Raw genomic sequence first — 13,492 nt, 5'->3', positions numbered from 1 at the left:
AGCTATATCCATGTTGGTATCAGAACGCCTTTGCGTTTTGTTCATCTTTTAAATAATCCCTAGCGCCTTGCTACCGGAAATCAGACGCCAAGACAAATAAACAGAGATACTTCTGCACATCGCTCCACATATTTTATCGGACTGGTGCATCGCCGCCATGATGCGATCACCTTCCAAGGGGCAGAAGAGCTCCTTGCCCAGCCAATGGCGCACCATGTTCATAACCCGACGGTCAAGGAATAAGTCTCGATAACTTTCCCTATACACTTCCTGCATCCAGGTAGCCCATTCATTCGTTTTCTTAACCGCTGGCGGTGGTGATGTTCCTGCATCTTTCGTACGTCTACTTCTACCACTATATCGCTTCCCTTTAATGACATATTTCACAAGTTTATCTTTAATTTTTTGGACACTACGTGTCTTTGCCCTCAACATCTCAGTCCCACGCCATGGTTCCCAGAATCGGGATGTCATGGTCAACCTGACATACTCTCCAAGCGACTCTCCGTGCTTCTTTCTGAGAAAGGTCTGGAACATCCATGGACAACCACATTTGTCCAGAAATGCAGTCAATATTACTGGATTCACCGCCAACGTGTCTACTAATATTACATTTGAACATGTTGGGCGAGTATTATTATGTCTATCTCCAGTCTACGTCAAAAGCTCATCCTTCATTTTTTCAGAACCTTTCGTGTCTTTGCGTTCAATATCTCTGAGTAAGCTGTTTCCATTATAGATGTATACCCTTATCTCATGAGGGGATTCAGCTTGACCAATTACACCGACTCCTTTTCCCAGTATAGCATCGCACAAAGTCAAAGTGTACATATTCAATGGTCTGAGTCACTAGACGACAAGAACGATGGTCGCAATAGAAAAGATCACAAGGAGAGCAAAAACCGGGGCAATAGGACCTCAGGAAATTTGGGAACAACGTAAGTTATCCAACGTCCGAAAACTCTCCATCTTATATTCTTTTGACAGGCAAACTGTCAAGGCGGTACCAGTAGCTTCCGCTTCCGCGCTATCTGATTCGACCTCGTGAGTTCTGTCGAAATATTAAAATTGAATTGGAAAATACTTAGATCTTGCAGGAACTACTCTTCTTCACTCGCAAGAGCATCGCCAGTGGCTCTAGTTTGGGGTTTCATTTTAGGACTATTATTAGTGACTACACCGTAATCTATTTGAAGTGGTTTCCGACTGTACTGGACTCATGTCCACTCCGAGGTTCGTTAATTAAACGCGATATAAACGCCGGCGGCTTGATTCATTAGCTTCTGCCGATTCCTTGATGCTTATTACCCATTCGAAGGCCAGCATATGGAGTTACCGCTTTCTCACGTGTTTAAACGTTGTCATTCATCCGAATCATTCATGCACTGCAGCTCTCGACATTACCTCAGTTGTCGTCTCCCTGGCGAACTGGATGAATACTGGATGATTACACCACTCAACACATCATTTGTTGCTTGATCCGAGGTACTCATAATGAGATGCTTTTTTTCCGCTGGTAAATATTACGTACGTGATGCTACTAAGAATTTTGATTTCTAGATCTGCGGCTGATAATAGACGACACCTGTTCATTCAGGCTCATCAAGACATGATTGTTGTCTGGCACAGGAAGAGATGAAGTGATATGCCTCGCCTATAAATGGATTGGCAGGCCGACCTCGATCTCCCTGTTCGTCTTCAACAGCTTTGATGGAAATTGCCGCCCTCATATTCAATGCCTCTGACCGTTGAAGACCGCACAGATATATCATAATCCATTCCTCTTTTTTGCTCACGTTCCACAAGTTGGAATGGTTGATGCTCCTTTCCATGCGTGAGTCTCCGCGAACATTTGGCGATTAGAAACTCATTTCTATCAGGATATCTACTCTTGCGCTGGCTTCCTTTTCCTTAGCCCTTCAGATCCAAGTCGTGGACGAAAACCATATATTACAGGGACAGAATACCACAGTGTTCCTCATACACACAGAGGGAGATCCTACCGATGTATTCCTCAAGAAGCATCGACTTGCCAACAATAGCAACAAATCCAACGACGTGGTCAAAGTGACCAACTTCACTTCCAACACAACAGTTAATGTTAATTTTAATCACAGCAAGTACGCTTAGTCAAATTTCCCTTAAATTTGCCAACCTAACCAAACCTTTCAGCCAGTATGAGATTTATGCTTATGGGAATGGGACGTAGGTTGCAACCTTTGACTCTGGTCTCATCACTGACTTTTATATGCAGAATAGACCCGTCTGGGAAAAATGCAATAGCGACAAGTGACGTGTTCGAAGTACATAACCCTGACCAAGGCGCATCGTGAGGAATATTCTATGTCTTACTAACTTTGAGAGCAGGTTTTGATTTTTTTCAGGTCGCATCATTCACACCATGGCTCTGATAAAGGGCTAATAGTCGGCGCAGTATTAGGCTCTACGGCGCTTATTATCATCATTCTGCTTACCATTTACCTGATCTTCTTCCGCTCCCGTCGTCGTCAACGCTTCCAGGATCGACTAGTGCGCCATTCCGACACTCCAGCGAGCTCTTTCGTACAATATCTCTACGCAAAGTATCCTCCAGGTCGAAAATCAGGCAGCGCAAGTTATAGAGACAGTCCTCCGCCTGTATACGCCCGTTCATCTCCAACATCAGCTCGTATATCGTTAGCGCGTAGCATGACGACGAATTCCATCCCTTTCTTCTTCGACGACTTTACAGCACAAACTTCTCACTGACCGGCAGATGGAAATACAAGATCGTCTGCATGGTTTGCAGGAGAAACTGTTGAAATTAGAGGGAGCAAGTCGGGTGATTCAGGGTGACATCGAGGCGGCCGAGAATGAAGCAGAAATTCTAGATACGAAAGCGACAATTGGGATGCTGAAGGACTTTCTGGAGTCGCCTTGGGCGTTCAATGCTACGGACGTTATGCCGTCCGAGATGAGTCCCTTCTTTACATCCTGATGTTATATCTAGTCATGTTATATACCAATTTCTGTAGGTCACATAGTAGTTCTTGGACCCTACAATGTCATTTGGAAAAGAAGCCCGGGAGGTCAATGAAATGTCGACATTTACCCCGATCATGGGGAAGTTCTCTCTACGTGTCTGAGATTACGTTTGAAATTCAGCCGACCGCTATTACTTTCCGGGATAAGATCTATGTGTGTTCATCATGTTTCCAATGAAAATTCAAGAATGAAACCAATGAATCTAACAGTATCTGATTTTATCTCCCGGTCAATCTGCCCATCATCCCTCCTTCGTACATCAATATTTGTTGTATCTTCGCAAAGAACAGCTTCTTTGTTTTATATCCCACGCTCAAATGATATATGAATCAGCTTACGTTTCTTGAAATGTTTGCATCGCAGTATTGCTGTACTATCCGTCCCCCAGACCTCTGACAGTTCGTATGTCTCGCTGCGAAGCCGCACTCAGGGGCAGTGCTGCTGAGTATATACTACTTTCTCTTTGACCGGGGCAACCGCTCTGTCACGTATTGCGTACATTGCCGTGTCTGGCTTCGGCAACTTATGCTAGTAGTCCGAATTCCTCAATTACTTCTGGGATTACGACGCCTTCGTACGTTTATTGCACCCTATACTCCATAGTCAGACTGACTTATGACTATTTGGTAACGATCACCTCTGTTAGCACAGATACGACTATTACGGCGGGCGCCAAGCAAGCGACATCTTCCTATCATTCGAGTTTCGGGCCATTGATTATGAGGTGTGCTTCCTTCCCGCTGAATCTACATATTTATTTCAGTCATCCTCCATGCTTCCATAGTTCCTCCCGACATATGGGGAATAGTTCAATCACTAATAATGCTTCTCAGTGCGCTGTCTTGAATGATTCTTACGTGCACTGTAAAGTTGGCCCTCAACTTAGAACTACGATCAACGCTACATCTTCATATCACCTTTCGGACATGTCTGTTGCTATGTAGGGTCCTCAATCCTGCGCCATAAATTGCATGTTTACTGACAGCCTATATCTGTCCTAGATGTCGTTGAAGTCTTCGACTGCGCCGCCTTCGAGCTCGAATCAAAAACCTACGTCTTCTTCTATTGGTATGCGATTCAAAACACCCCATATCGTGGGCGTAACAATCGGGTCTTTTGTGTTCCTGTTACTTCTTATAGGACTACTCGTATATACTTTCCACTGCCGACAGCACCGAAGCAAATATCGTGTCATATTTCATCGCGCCATGATGGTTCGAAAGCGCTCGAAATGTCCTTCTCACCTTTCACTCCACAGCAAAAGATTCTGATACTTACACAAACTTTACGGATGCAGAAAAACGTGCTCCTGTACTTCTATTGGAAGAGAAAATGTTGCAGCCAGTCACCGGCCTAAGAAATACTGTTCCGAGGATTCATGGGGCAACAGATCGGAGACTCCGTCTCCCCTCCCTGCTCACACAGACCACCAGATAGAGCTACACGATGTGTTGGTGAAGCAGAAGACTGAGTTGATTAGGTTCAAGACAGAATTAAGGCGGGGCGGAGAGGTACAAGAGGAGATTGATGCGCTCAAGGCGAGGATCACAGGTCTGGAGGATGCGTTAAAATTCCCCTTCACAGCTGGCTGGTGACTATTTTGGGGTGGTCAAAATGCGTGAAAAATGGATGAAAATGGTATAAAGTTTTGGCACCAGATTTTGCTGCATGAAAATCAATAGTTTTAACTAAGCAATATGCAACTAAATTATATAATCTTGCTGGTGTTTAATCCCCGGGGAATATAATAATTTTGCAGTAGCTAGAATGAAAGCAATATTATAAATTCACTCGCACTTCGAAAACCTATTGTTTTGCTGTCTGGCAAAATGCAGGATGTGATCCGTATTTTGACTGATCCGGAATGCCTTATTTAGACTGGTGGGCAGCAAAAGGCTGAATTTTGTCAGAAGTCTAAATAAGGCATTCCGGATCAGTCAAAATACGGATCACATCCTGCATTTTGCCAGACAGCAAAACAATAGGTTTTCGAAGTGCGAGTGAATTTATAATATTGCTTTCATTCTAGCTACTGCAAAATTATTATATTCCCCGGGGATTAAACACCAGCAAGATTATATAATTTAGTTGCATATTGCTTAGTTAAAACTATTGATTTTCATGCAGCAAAATCTGGTGCCAAAACTTTATACCATTTTCATCCATTTTTCACGCATTTTGACCACCCCAAAATAGTCACCAGCCAGCTGTGCTTGGCGCTGGGATATACCGATGACGTGCCGGTTGTGGTGTCAAGAGTCCTGGATTGGATGTAAAGATGGGACGCTGACCCTCCTAGCTAATGCTACGATTTATAAGACGCAGACGTGAAATAGATGAATTGCTATGTCCGGACATAACACAGACATTGCTTTAGTTTCTGTAACTTGTAATTTACTTGACATTGATACATGTGCATACATTAGATAATATTCCTTACTAGCTTTCGACACTCTGAGACCCTTGTTAACAATGGAACTGCGAACAGATACATTACACACTTAGCAACACAAAGAATTCCATACAAGACACAACAAAATGCACCAGTGTCACTACCAGTAGCCCCTCCGATCTCAGTCAAGAGAAGTGCGACCGCAGTAACCATAGCAACATCAATATGCAGGACGCTAGCTTGTGCACCTACCTGGATCATGACGGACCCCATACCGCCGCCGATACTTTGGAGGATCTGAGTCCAAACGATCTCCGCGTCTGACATGTTGGCACCGCGGGAGTGGATCATTAGACCAACACCGAACAATCAGATACATAGGCCAATGATGAGCATCAGCTGTGACGAGGTGAGTGAGGAGGCGGAAATACGTGTACGTGAGAAAGGTTACCTTGTATCGATGGAAATAGCGCATCGATGCACCAACACATATGCCGAAGAATATGAGTCCGATAGATTCGGTCTGGATGAAGTAGGTCATGTTGATTAAGGTCCTGCATACCGAACATCAGATACTTTCAATGTAAGCACGCCAGTCGCTCCTACCACAACTTCACGACGAGATAAAAGGAGTATTGGTACACATATGTCAGGCAGAAGGAGATCTAGTCGGATGTGGGCTTATTGAATGATGGAAACGGAGAGAACGCACGAAATCAAGGAAACCGATCAAACTTGCACCAACGGCGCCTCGGTTCTTGGCGTATCTCCATATAAAACCACCGGGAACTTTGCAAACTTGAATTCCCAAGGACCGATAACCAGGATGAGCACATAGCCAATATCCACTACGGCGATCACTGATACTAAGCATAATCTCGTAAACGACCGGAAACCAGGCAGTAAATAACCCCTACGGTTCTGCCATTTCCCTTTCGAATTGTCCGCTCGCATCAGGGAAAGCAGCATTAACCTGAGACACGCTCCTCTAAGCGCCAAGCGGATGACGTCGAACCGAGAGGTGAGGCCGGTGAGGTGCAGCGTCTTCTTAAAGAGTTTAATTCTTTCTCCCGTATTCAGTACTGGAGTAGACAGACACCCAGGACACATACCTCGACTGGCTTCTCCGGCACCAAACCAAGCATCCTCGCCTTGCTCTCCGCCCAAACAAGAGTGACTATGAGCGGAGTCAAGAATTCAGTAATCAAGATCGCGAACATCCCATCTGTAGCAAGCGGAATCAATACGGATATGGAGGCGCTTAAACGAGACTCACAACCCCATCTCCATCCAGCGCCATTGAGGACCTGCGTGCTGGTGAAAGCGTTGAAGATGAATGGGCCGGTTACGAGTTGCTATATTAGAAAGCCGAGGCGGTGTGGGGCCTGAATTAGTGAGAGAAAAGGCGCGCGCGCTGTTGGTATGGGAGAAGAGGGAGAGAAAGGAAGAGACGTGATGGTGATGACGCGTGTCCACCATGCCGCATCAGCCGAATACCGGTGTTTGCCGCACTCCTTGTTTGCCTCTTCCGCGATGTTCATGCATCTGCGGTTGATCTGCGGCCTTGTACACGCCATCCGCCCATTCTTCATCCATACGTGATACTATCAAGAACCAGATCATTGGATGTGTCACAGATATAAGTCGCCATCTGTTCATTCGAGTTCATCAAGATATCAGAATGGTCTCAGGCTACTAACATTCCGTTCCATGCATAATGCGTCAGTCTCCACGAAATGTTGACGATTATCAACTCATTTTTAGCCGCTTATCGTCTCTTGCGCCGGCGTCCTTTTCCTTGGCCTTCGGATCCAAGTCAGAGACGAAATTCATATATCAAATTGGCTAGAGCACAATGTCTATACACCAAGAGAGAGATCCTGCCAATGTATTCGTCAAGTAATATTGACGTGAAAAATATAGCGACATATCGAACGGCGTGGTCAAAGTCACCAACTTCACTGCCAACAAAACAAGTCAGTATCACTTTGAATCGCAGCGAGTACGCCTGGTCGACATAATCAAAACTTTCAGAAAGTAGAACGTCTCAACTTACTATATTCCGGCGTCGGCTTCAACGATTTGATTGTGGTCTTATCACCGACTTCCTGCGAAAGGTGCGCTGCGGAAAGTAACGTGTTCGAAGTACAGGACGACCATAAACAAGGCGTATCGTGGGAAGTATTTTACGTCTTAGTATCTTTGAGGACAGTTTGGTTTTCAGGCTGCATCATTCCCACAATAGTTCTGATAAGGAGCTGATCGTCAGCGCAGGATAAGGATCTGCGGCGCTTATTGTCATCTTTCTGCCTACGATTTACCTGATCTTCTTCCGCTTGCATCGTCGTCAACGCTTCCGGGATCGATCAGTGACCATAAAGTCCGTGGTCCCCTCGACAATGAATTCACAGCACCCACCTCCCACTGATCGGAAGATAGAGATGCAAGGTCGTATTTATGGATGCTATACATGTCGGGATGCTCTCTATCCTCCAACACAACATATGATTCCGAAAGGAAGCCCGGGAGGATAATGGGTGGCTGAGGGATTATACCGTTCAAGGGGAAGTTCTTTCTGCATTTCCAAGTTCACCTTTGAAATTCCAAAATTTCTTTACCAATATTACATTCTAAGATCAAATATACGTTTATTTTAGTCACGTATCAACATTATTATCATTACCTTAAAAGTAACAAGCCAAACGGTCTGATTCTAAACCCTGTCCCCAGTCCTCCGCATGATATACAACCCAACCCGTCTCCCAGGCCACTGATAGTTCCCGTTTCCTTCTGCTAAGTTGCAGTCAGAGGCTTAAATGGAGCTGGATCCGTATTATCTTTCTGTTTGACCGCGGCACACACTCTGTCACATACACAATTGCTGCGTCTCGTTTACAGGCTAAGGTGAGACGACATGCTGGTCCAGGTTATTCTGTGACTTGTGTATTCCATCCTATTGCTACAGAGGAGAAGTATTCAAACGCATTGACAGACTTTGTTTCCATTTTAATATTTCGGCTGGCTTTCGTTTCGATTCTGTTAAAGGGAATGCGACAGTTGGGATAGCCCTCACTCTGACCTGGCATATTCAACAAGGCGACCCAAATGAATTATACTTGGAGAGAAGAAATAGCTCCCAGCAGCCTGGCGAAGGGGATCCAATATCCTTCACGCTGCCGGATAATAATATCACCAATGGGACAGTGATAGTCGATTTCCCGTCTCCTGGGTGTGTTTGTCGTCTGTTAATATATCAATCTGATTTTCATCTTTCAACTGATGTTTTGTTTACCATAGGTCCTACGTCGTTGAAGCAATGAGGCACAAAGACGAGCCGGTCCTGACGAGCGTGTCAATCTTTGCTACTAATCCTAATTCCGAAAATAATTCAAGTCTTACAACATCGTCTGCGTACGTTTACTCTTCTCCAATAATCGTAACAAGGACAGCTCATCATTTATTTGTGGTAATTACCAGCGCTGCGAGCACAACTACACTAGTTACTCTGTTGCCGGTAAACACTTCTTCTATTGATTCTCCATCGTACAAATCTGCTTCGATTTCATTGCCTGGAGAATCAACGGCTCAGAGGTTCGTTTCCTCGCAACAAATCTCGTCTATTATGTCACTCACTCTTCACATTTTAATAGCTCTTCTTACAGTCACGGAAAGCAGTTTGATCGCTGGTAGTCCTTCAAGGTGCGCATTTTGAGGGATTCGTGCTTTAGCTGTAAACATGAACATAACCTTTAGAACTACCTGCAACCGCTGCGTCTACATCCAGCAGCTCGCCCTCGCATAAACCCCGCAACCCATCGACAATCATCGGAGCTGTGATTGGCTCTATACTATTCCTCCTCATCATCTTGGTAGGAGTACTCCTTTTCCGCCGCCTGCGGAGAAATCGAAAGCACCAGTCATCACCCAGATCCATCGTTGCGTTTCGAGATCAACAAATACATCATTCCTCCCAGGATCCGGAGCATGGCGTGTTGCACAAGCTGCGAGGACAAGATGCACCTGTACCAGCTTCAGTGGAAGTAGGGCCCGAAGTACCGATTTTGTCATCAATAAACTCTGGGATGACAGAATCAGGAAGGGACGATGAAGAGTCAATGGACCATCTTCCAGGCAAGGTGAGAAGGAGGGTGTTGGTCACAAGTCCAATATCTGTATCCCCAGATCATAATTCCCCCCACCATCGCTTTCCGGAGTTTTAGCCCAACCGGACAGTCATCAAAGTCCAAAGAAAGAGTCAACCTTTCACGCAAGCACTTCGGCACTACAATCTTATGAAACGAATGATGAAATGGCAGAAGAGATTATGAGGTTGCGTACCCAGATCCAGCAGTTTGTCATCGAGAAACCGTCCGTATGGATCCAAGATAACGAGACAGAGCCGCCTCCAGCATATGTTAAAGAAGCGTAGAGAATATGAACAGACATGTAGCATTGACACTTAGTCGACTTTAGAATTAGTTCAGCATCAGTGACTGTTATTGGAAGAATGTAGCAGCGTTTTTTGATGGACTCAAGTCTCAGTTATGCGTGTTGGGATTTGGGGGCTTCGACGCGACAATTTAGCAGTCACGTAGTCGCTCTCACGAAGTCACTTAAAATCTATGGTTACCTCTGCCACAATCGCCATCCCTCCTTGCCCACTTCGACGTGGAATTTAACGCTATAATAAGCTGCTTATACATATTCGCATGCTCATCGACTTGTCGTCGACAGTTCATATGGTAAACCATCTCCGCATCAAGTTTCACGTTCATCGATGATCAATGCTGTGTAAGCGTTATAACCGTTCACCCTCACCGCTTCACCATTCACTGCACGGTACACAAAACGGCTTCCGTGTTGAACATTCTGATATCTGAATCACTCCTTGCAGGTGACTAATTAGTGTCTGTCAAAATGTGATAGAAATAATTGGAATATAGATGAAATTTCGACAGTCTTTGACCACAGCAAAACATGTGGGCTTTACCATGGAAGGGAACCCGGCTTATTTTTATTTATCACAGCGCCTTGGTCAAAATGTCATATATTATCCACCCATTTTCGCCGTTTTTGCCAGTCCGAACATAGCTTTTTACCAGAGTGAATGGTGCATTGATCGACTTCTATCTCATGATTCCCGTCCCATTCATATCTCCATAACTGTGTACGACAGTCCCTCTGTATCCTTGACCACTGATAGTTTCGGCTTTTCTCTCGGAGCTGCATTCATATGCGGTGCATCCAAGTCTATACTCTCCGACATTTCACCACGGCACTCTGCCCGCCACGTATTGTGCACCAAAATTGCCACGTCTCGTTGCCTGGCTAGGCGAGGTGATATGTTGGTCCAGTTTATTTTGTAAGTCGTGTATTTTATCCTACTACTACAGCGGAGAAGGATTCAAACTTACTGGACAGATTTTGTTTTCATTTTACGACTTCGGCCGGCTTTCATTTCGATCCTGTTGAAGGGAATGCGACAGTTGGTACATCCCTCACTCTGACCTGGTATAGAGATCAAGGCGACCCACAAGAATTTAAATTTAAGCGAAGAAATAGCACTCAATATTTGGGTCAGGGGGATCCAGTACCTTTCACACCGCCTGATAGTGGTACCACCGACGGGACAGTGATGGTCAATTTTCCAAATCCTGGGTGCGTTCGTGGTCTGTAACTTGAACCTCTCGAGTCTCATAATTCAATTTCACGATTTCATACCTCAGAAAATATACCATTGATGTGATAGTCGACAAAAGCGGTTTGGTACCGATGAGCCCACTGATTAACGTCATTAATCGGGATCCCCTCAGCACTACGACGACTGGAGCTGCTAGCACTCCAAGGGACACCCAATCCACGTGCGTTGTCTGTTAATTTCGTACAATTCCCCGCCTTATAATTTATATGCCTATCCAGGACCCAGACTTCATCGGATTTTTTGGATTCACCCCCTACGAACGCGAGTCAAAATGCATCGTCTTCCGATAGTTTGCGATTGAAAACACACGAAATTGTTGGTGCCACAGTCGGATCTTTTGTATTCTTGTTATTCCTAGCCGCCCTCGTATACACACTCCTCCGGCGACAGCATCGAAACAAATATCGTGTCACATTTCATCGCGACAGGATGGTCAGAAAACGCTCGAATGCATCCTTCTCGCCTCTCACCCCCACAGCAAAGGATTCGAATACATATACAAACTTTACGAATATAGAAAAACGTGCCGCCGGTAGTTCTATCGAGACGGAAGATACTGCAACTGGTCCCGATCCTAAGAAAGAGTGCTCGGAGTATTCGCTGCCCGCTCCGCTAGGCAATAGATCCGAGACGCCATCTCCCGTACTCGCACACACAGACCGCCAGATGGAACTACATGACGTATTGATGAAGCAGCAAACTGAGCTGATCAGGCTGAAGACAGAATTGAGGCGGGGTGCAGACGCGCAAGAGGAGATTGATGCGCTCAAGGTGAGAATCATAAGTCTGGAGGAGGCGTTGAAATCGCCCTGGGCGCTGGGATATACAGATGTCGTGCCGGTTGAAGTTTCAAGGGTCGTGGATTCGATGTAAAAATGAGGACACTGGCCCTCATAGCCATTGCTACGATTCATAGCTTCAAACATACACAGACAATACAGACGCGTACGTGAAATAGATGTACCGCCAACTTCAGATATACAGAGACATTACCATATTTTCTGTAAACTGCAATATACTTGATCAGTAACTCATCATTCGCTTTGCTAAAGCAAACGACGAACCAGAGGTAACACCTAATCGGATGGGATCGCCCTTCGAGTATGTCGTTACCATAGTAATACTCGCATAAAGAGCTGCTCGTTCCTCGGCCGAGACACGGCAAGCACTTCGCTAATTTATTCGGTATCATTCCGGTCCAGATACCACCAGCTGAGAAAGAAGATCGTCAGAGATAATACGATACAAGATGCAACGAAACGCACTGATACCACTTCCAATGGCTCCCCCGATCTCAGTCCAGAGAAGCACAACTGTCATTACCATGGCAACATCGATGAGGAACACGAGCTTGAGCAGCTACCTGGATCGTGACGGACGCCATGCCACAGCCCATACTTTGCAAGATCAGAGTCCGAACGATTTACGTGTCTGACGCATTGGCCCCGCGTGAGTGAACCATCAGACCAACACCGAGGAATCTAATACATGGGCCGATGATCATAAGCTGAGACGAGGTGAGTGAGGAGGCGGGAATGTGTGTGCATCAGAGAGCGTACCTTGTATCGATGGAAATAGTGCATGGCTGCACCAGCACAGATGTCGAAGAATGTGAGTCCCACAGATTGGGTCTGAGTAAAGTAGGTCATGTTGATCAAAGTCCTGGACACACAACATCAGACGATGTGGATGAAAACACAAAAGTCACTACTACCATGGCTTCACGACAAGAAAAAGGAGTACAGGTACACGTAGGTCAAGTAAAACAAGATCTAGTCGCATGTGAACTTATTGGATCAAGAAAGCGAAGGCGGACGCACGAAGTCAAAGAAACCGATAAGCGGAGGAGCTCACAAGCAATGCCATCATTAATGCTAAGCATAGCCTCATAAACGACGGGGAAAAAAAGGAGAAAAAGTGCAATCAATATCACGCACGGTTGCGCTATTGTCCCTTCGCATAGTCGCCAGTGTCAGGGGAAGCCAGCTCGACGCGACACTGGTTGCCATGAACACCTGACTGAGGACATCGAGCTTTGAGGTGAGATCGAAGACCTTCTCATACCAAGGTATACTCTTTCGCGGAACAGAGCAAAACGGAGAAAGAGAAGTATGTTTCGACTCAGTTTGACGGAAAGAACGTGAGAGTAAGGAAGAGAGAAAGTGACGTAACGGTAACGACGTCTGCCATGCCGCATCAGCCAAGTACCGGGCATTGCCGCTTTGTTGCGTTCCTACGCAGCCAAGCCAAAGTACGAAGTCGAAGCTCCTGCGCCCTCTGAAACATGCCAGGTATATTTCTCCCTCCTTCGTCTTGATATATATCTGAGCCACGCTCACTCCTTCTTGGAGGTACGGAAATTGTTGTTACCACTG

At 45.6% G+C, this 13,492-nt stretch overlaps 6 protein-coding genes across 6 annotated transcripts; 3 read left to right on the top strand and 3 right to left on the bottom strand.

The window, feature by feature from the left end:
- Positions 1 to 183: 183 nt before the first annotated feature.
- EV420DRAFT_1075892 (uncharacterized protein) lies at positions 184 to 1,463 on the top strand. Its single transcript, XM_060465678.1, has 6 exons — positions 184 to 337; positions 391 to 627; positions 687 to 719; positions 771 to 938; positions 988 to 1,044; positions 1,098 to 1,463. Exons 1-6 carry the CDS (start codon positions 321 to 323, stop codon positions 1,183 to 1,185), a joined length of 600 nt encoding a protein of 199 aa, XP_060324301.1. The 5' UTR covers positions 184 to 320; the 3' UTR covers positions 1,186 to 1,463.
- EV420DRAFT_1075917 (uncharacterized protein) lies at positions 1,338 to 2,862 on the top strand. Its single transcript, XM_060465679.1, has 6 exons — positions 1,338 to 1,527; positions 1,598 to 1,834; positions 1,881 to 2,120; positions 2,173 to 2,205; positions 2,255 to 2,329; positions 2,385 to 2,862. The coding sequence occupies exons 2-6, from the start codon at positions 1,812 to 1,814 to the stop codon at positions 2,746 to 2,748; spliced, it is 735 nt and encodes a 244-aa protein (XP_060324300.1). The 5' UTR covers positions 1,338 to 1,527; positions 1,598 to 1,811; the 3' UTR covers positions 2,749 to 2,862.
- Positions 2,863 to 5,344: 2,482 nt separating this feature from the next.
- EV420DRAFT_1578180 (uncharacterized protein) lies at positions 5,345 to 5,755 on the bottom strand. Its single transcript, XM_060474555.1, has one exon. It carries the CDS (start codon positions 5,741 to 5,743, stop codon positions 5,447 to 5,449), a length of 297 nt encoding a protein of 98 aa, XP_060324299.1. The 5' UTR covers positions 5,744 to 5,755; the 3' UTR covers positions 5,345 to 5,446.
- A 201-nt stretch (positions 5,756 to 5,956) lies between these two features.
- Positions 5,957 to 6,794, bottom strand: EV420DRAFT_1075848 (uncharacterized protein). The gene is made up of 5 exons (XM_060465677.1): positions 6,693 to 6,794; positions 6,529 to 6,641; positions 6,334 to 6,460; positions 6,023 to 6,282; positions 5,957 to 5,970 (listed from the first exon to the last, which is right to left on the bottom strand). Exons 2-4 carry the CDS (start codon positions 6,634 to 6,636, stop codon positions 6,146 to 6,148), a joined length of 372 nt encoding a protein of 123 aa, XP_060324298.1. The 5' UTR covers positions 6,637 to 6,641; positions 6,693 to 6,794; the 3' UTR covers positions 5,957 to 5,970; positions 6,023 to 6,145.
- A 3,867-nt stretch (positions 6,795 to 10,661) lies between these two features.
- On the top strand, positions 10,662 to 11,475 carry EV420DRAFT_1578172 (uncharacterized protein). Its single transcript, XM_060474554.1, has 3 exons — positions 10,662 to 10,778; positions 10,838 to 11,074; positions 11,143 to 11,475. Exons 1-3 carry the CDS (start codon positions 10,759 to 10,761, stop codon positions 11,291 to 11,293), a joined length of 408 nt encoding a protein of 135 aa, XP_060324297.1. The 5' UTR covers positions 10,662 to 10,758; the 3' UTR covers positions 11,294 to 11,475.
- On the bottom strand, positions 11,373 to 12,328 carry EV420DRAFT_1075782 (uncharacterized protein). Its single transcript, XM_060465676.1, has 2 exons — positions 12,182 to 12,328; positions 11,373 to 12,118 (listed from the first exon to the last, which is right to left on the bottom strand). Exon 2 carries the CDS (start codon positions 12,041 to 12,043, stop codon positions 11,534 to 11,536), a length of 510 nt encoding a protein of 169 aa, XP_060324296.1. The 5' UTR covers positions 12,044 to 12,118; positions 12,182 to 12,328; the 3' UTR covers positions 11,373 to 11,533.
- Positions 12,329 to 13,492: the final 1,164 nt, after the last annotated feature.

Source organism: Desarmillaria tabescens (assembly GCF_030435595.1).
Source record: "Desarmillaria tabescens strain CCBAS 213 chromosome Unknown EV420scaffold_64, whole genome shotgun sequence".
NCBI classification, from domain to species: Eukaryota; Fungi; Basidiomycota; class Agaricomycetes; order Agaricales; family Physalacriaceae; genus Desarmillaria; species Desarmillaria tabescens.
Note: the sequence above shows the minus strand (reverse complement) of the source record. Positions and strands in the feature narration are given on the sequence as shown.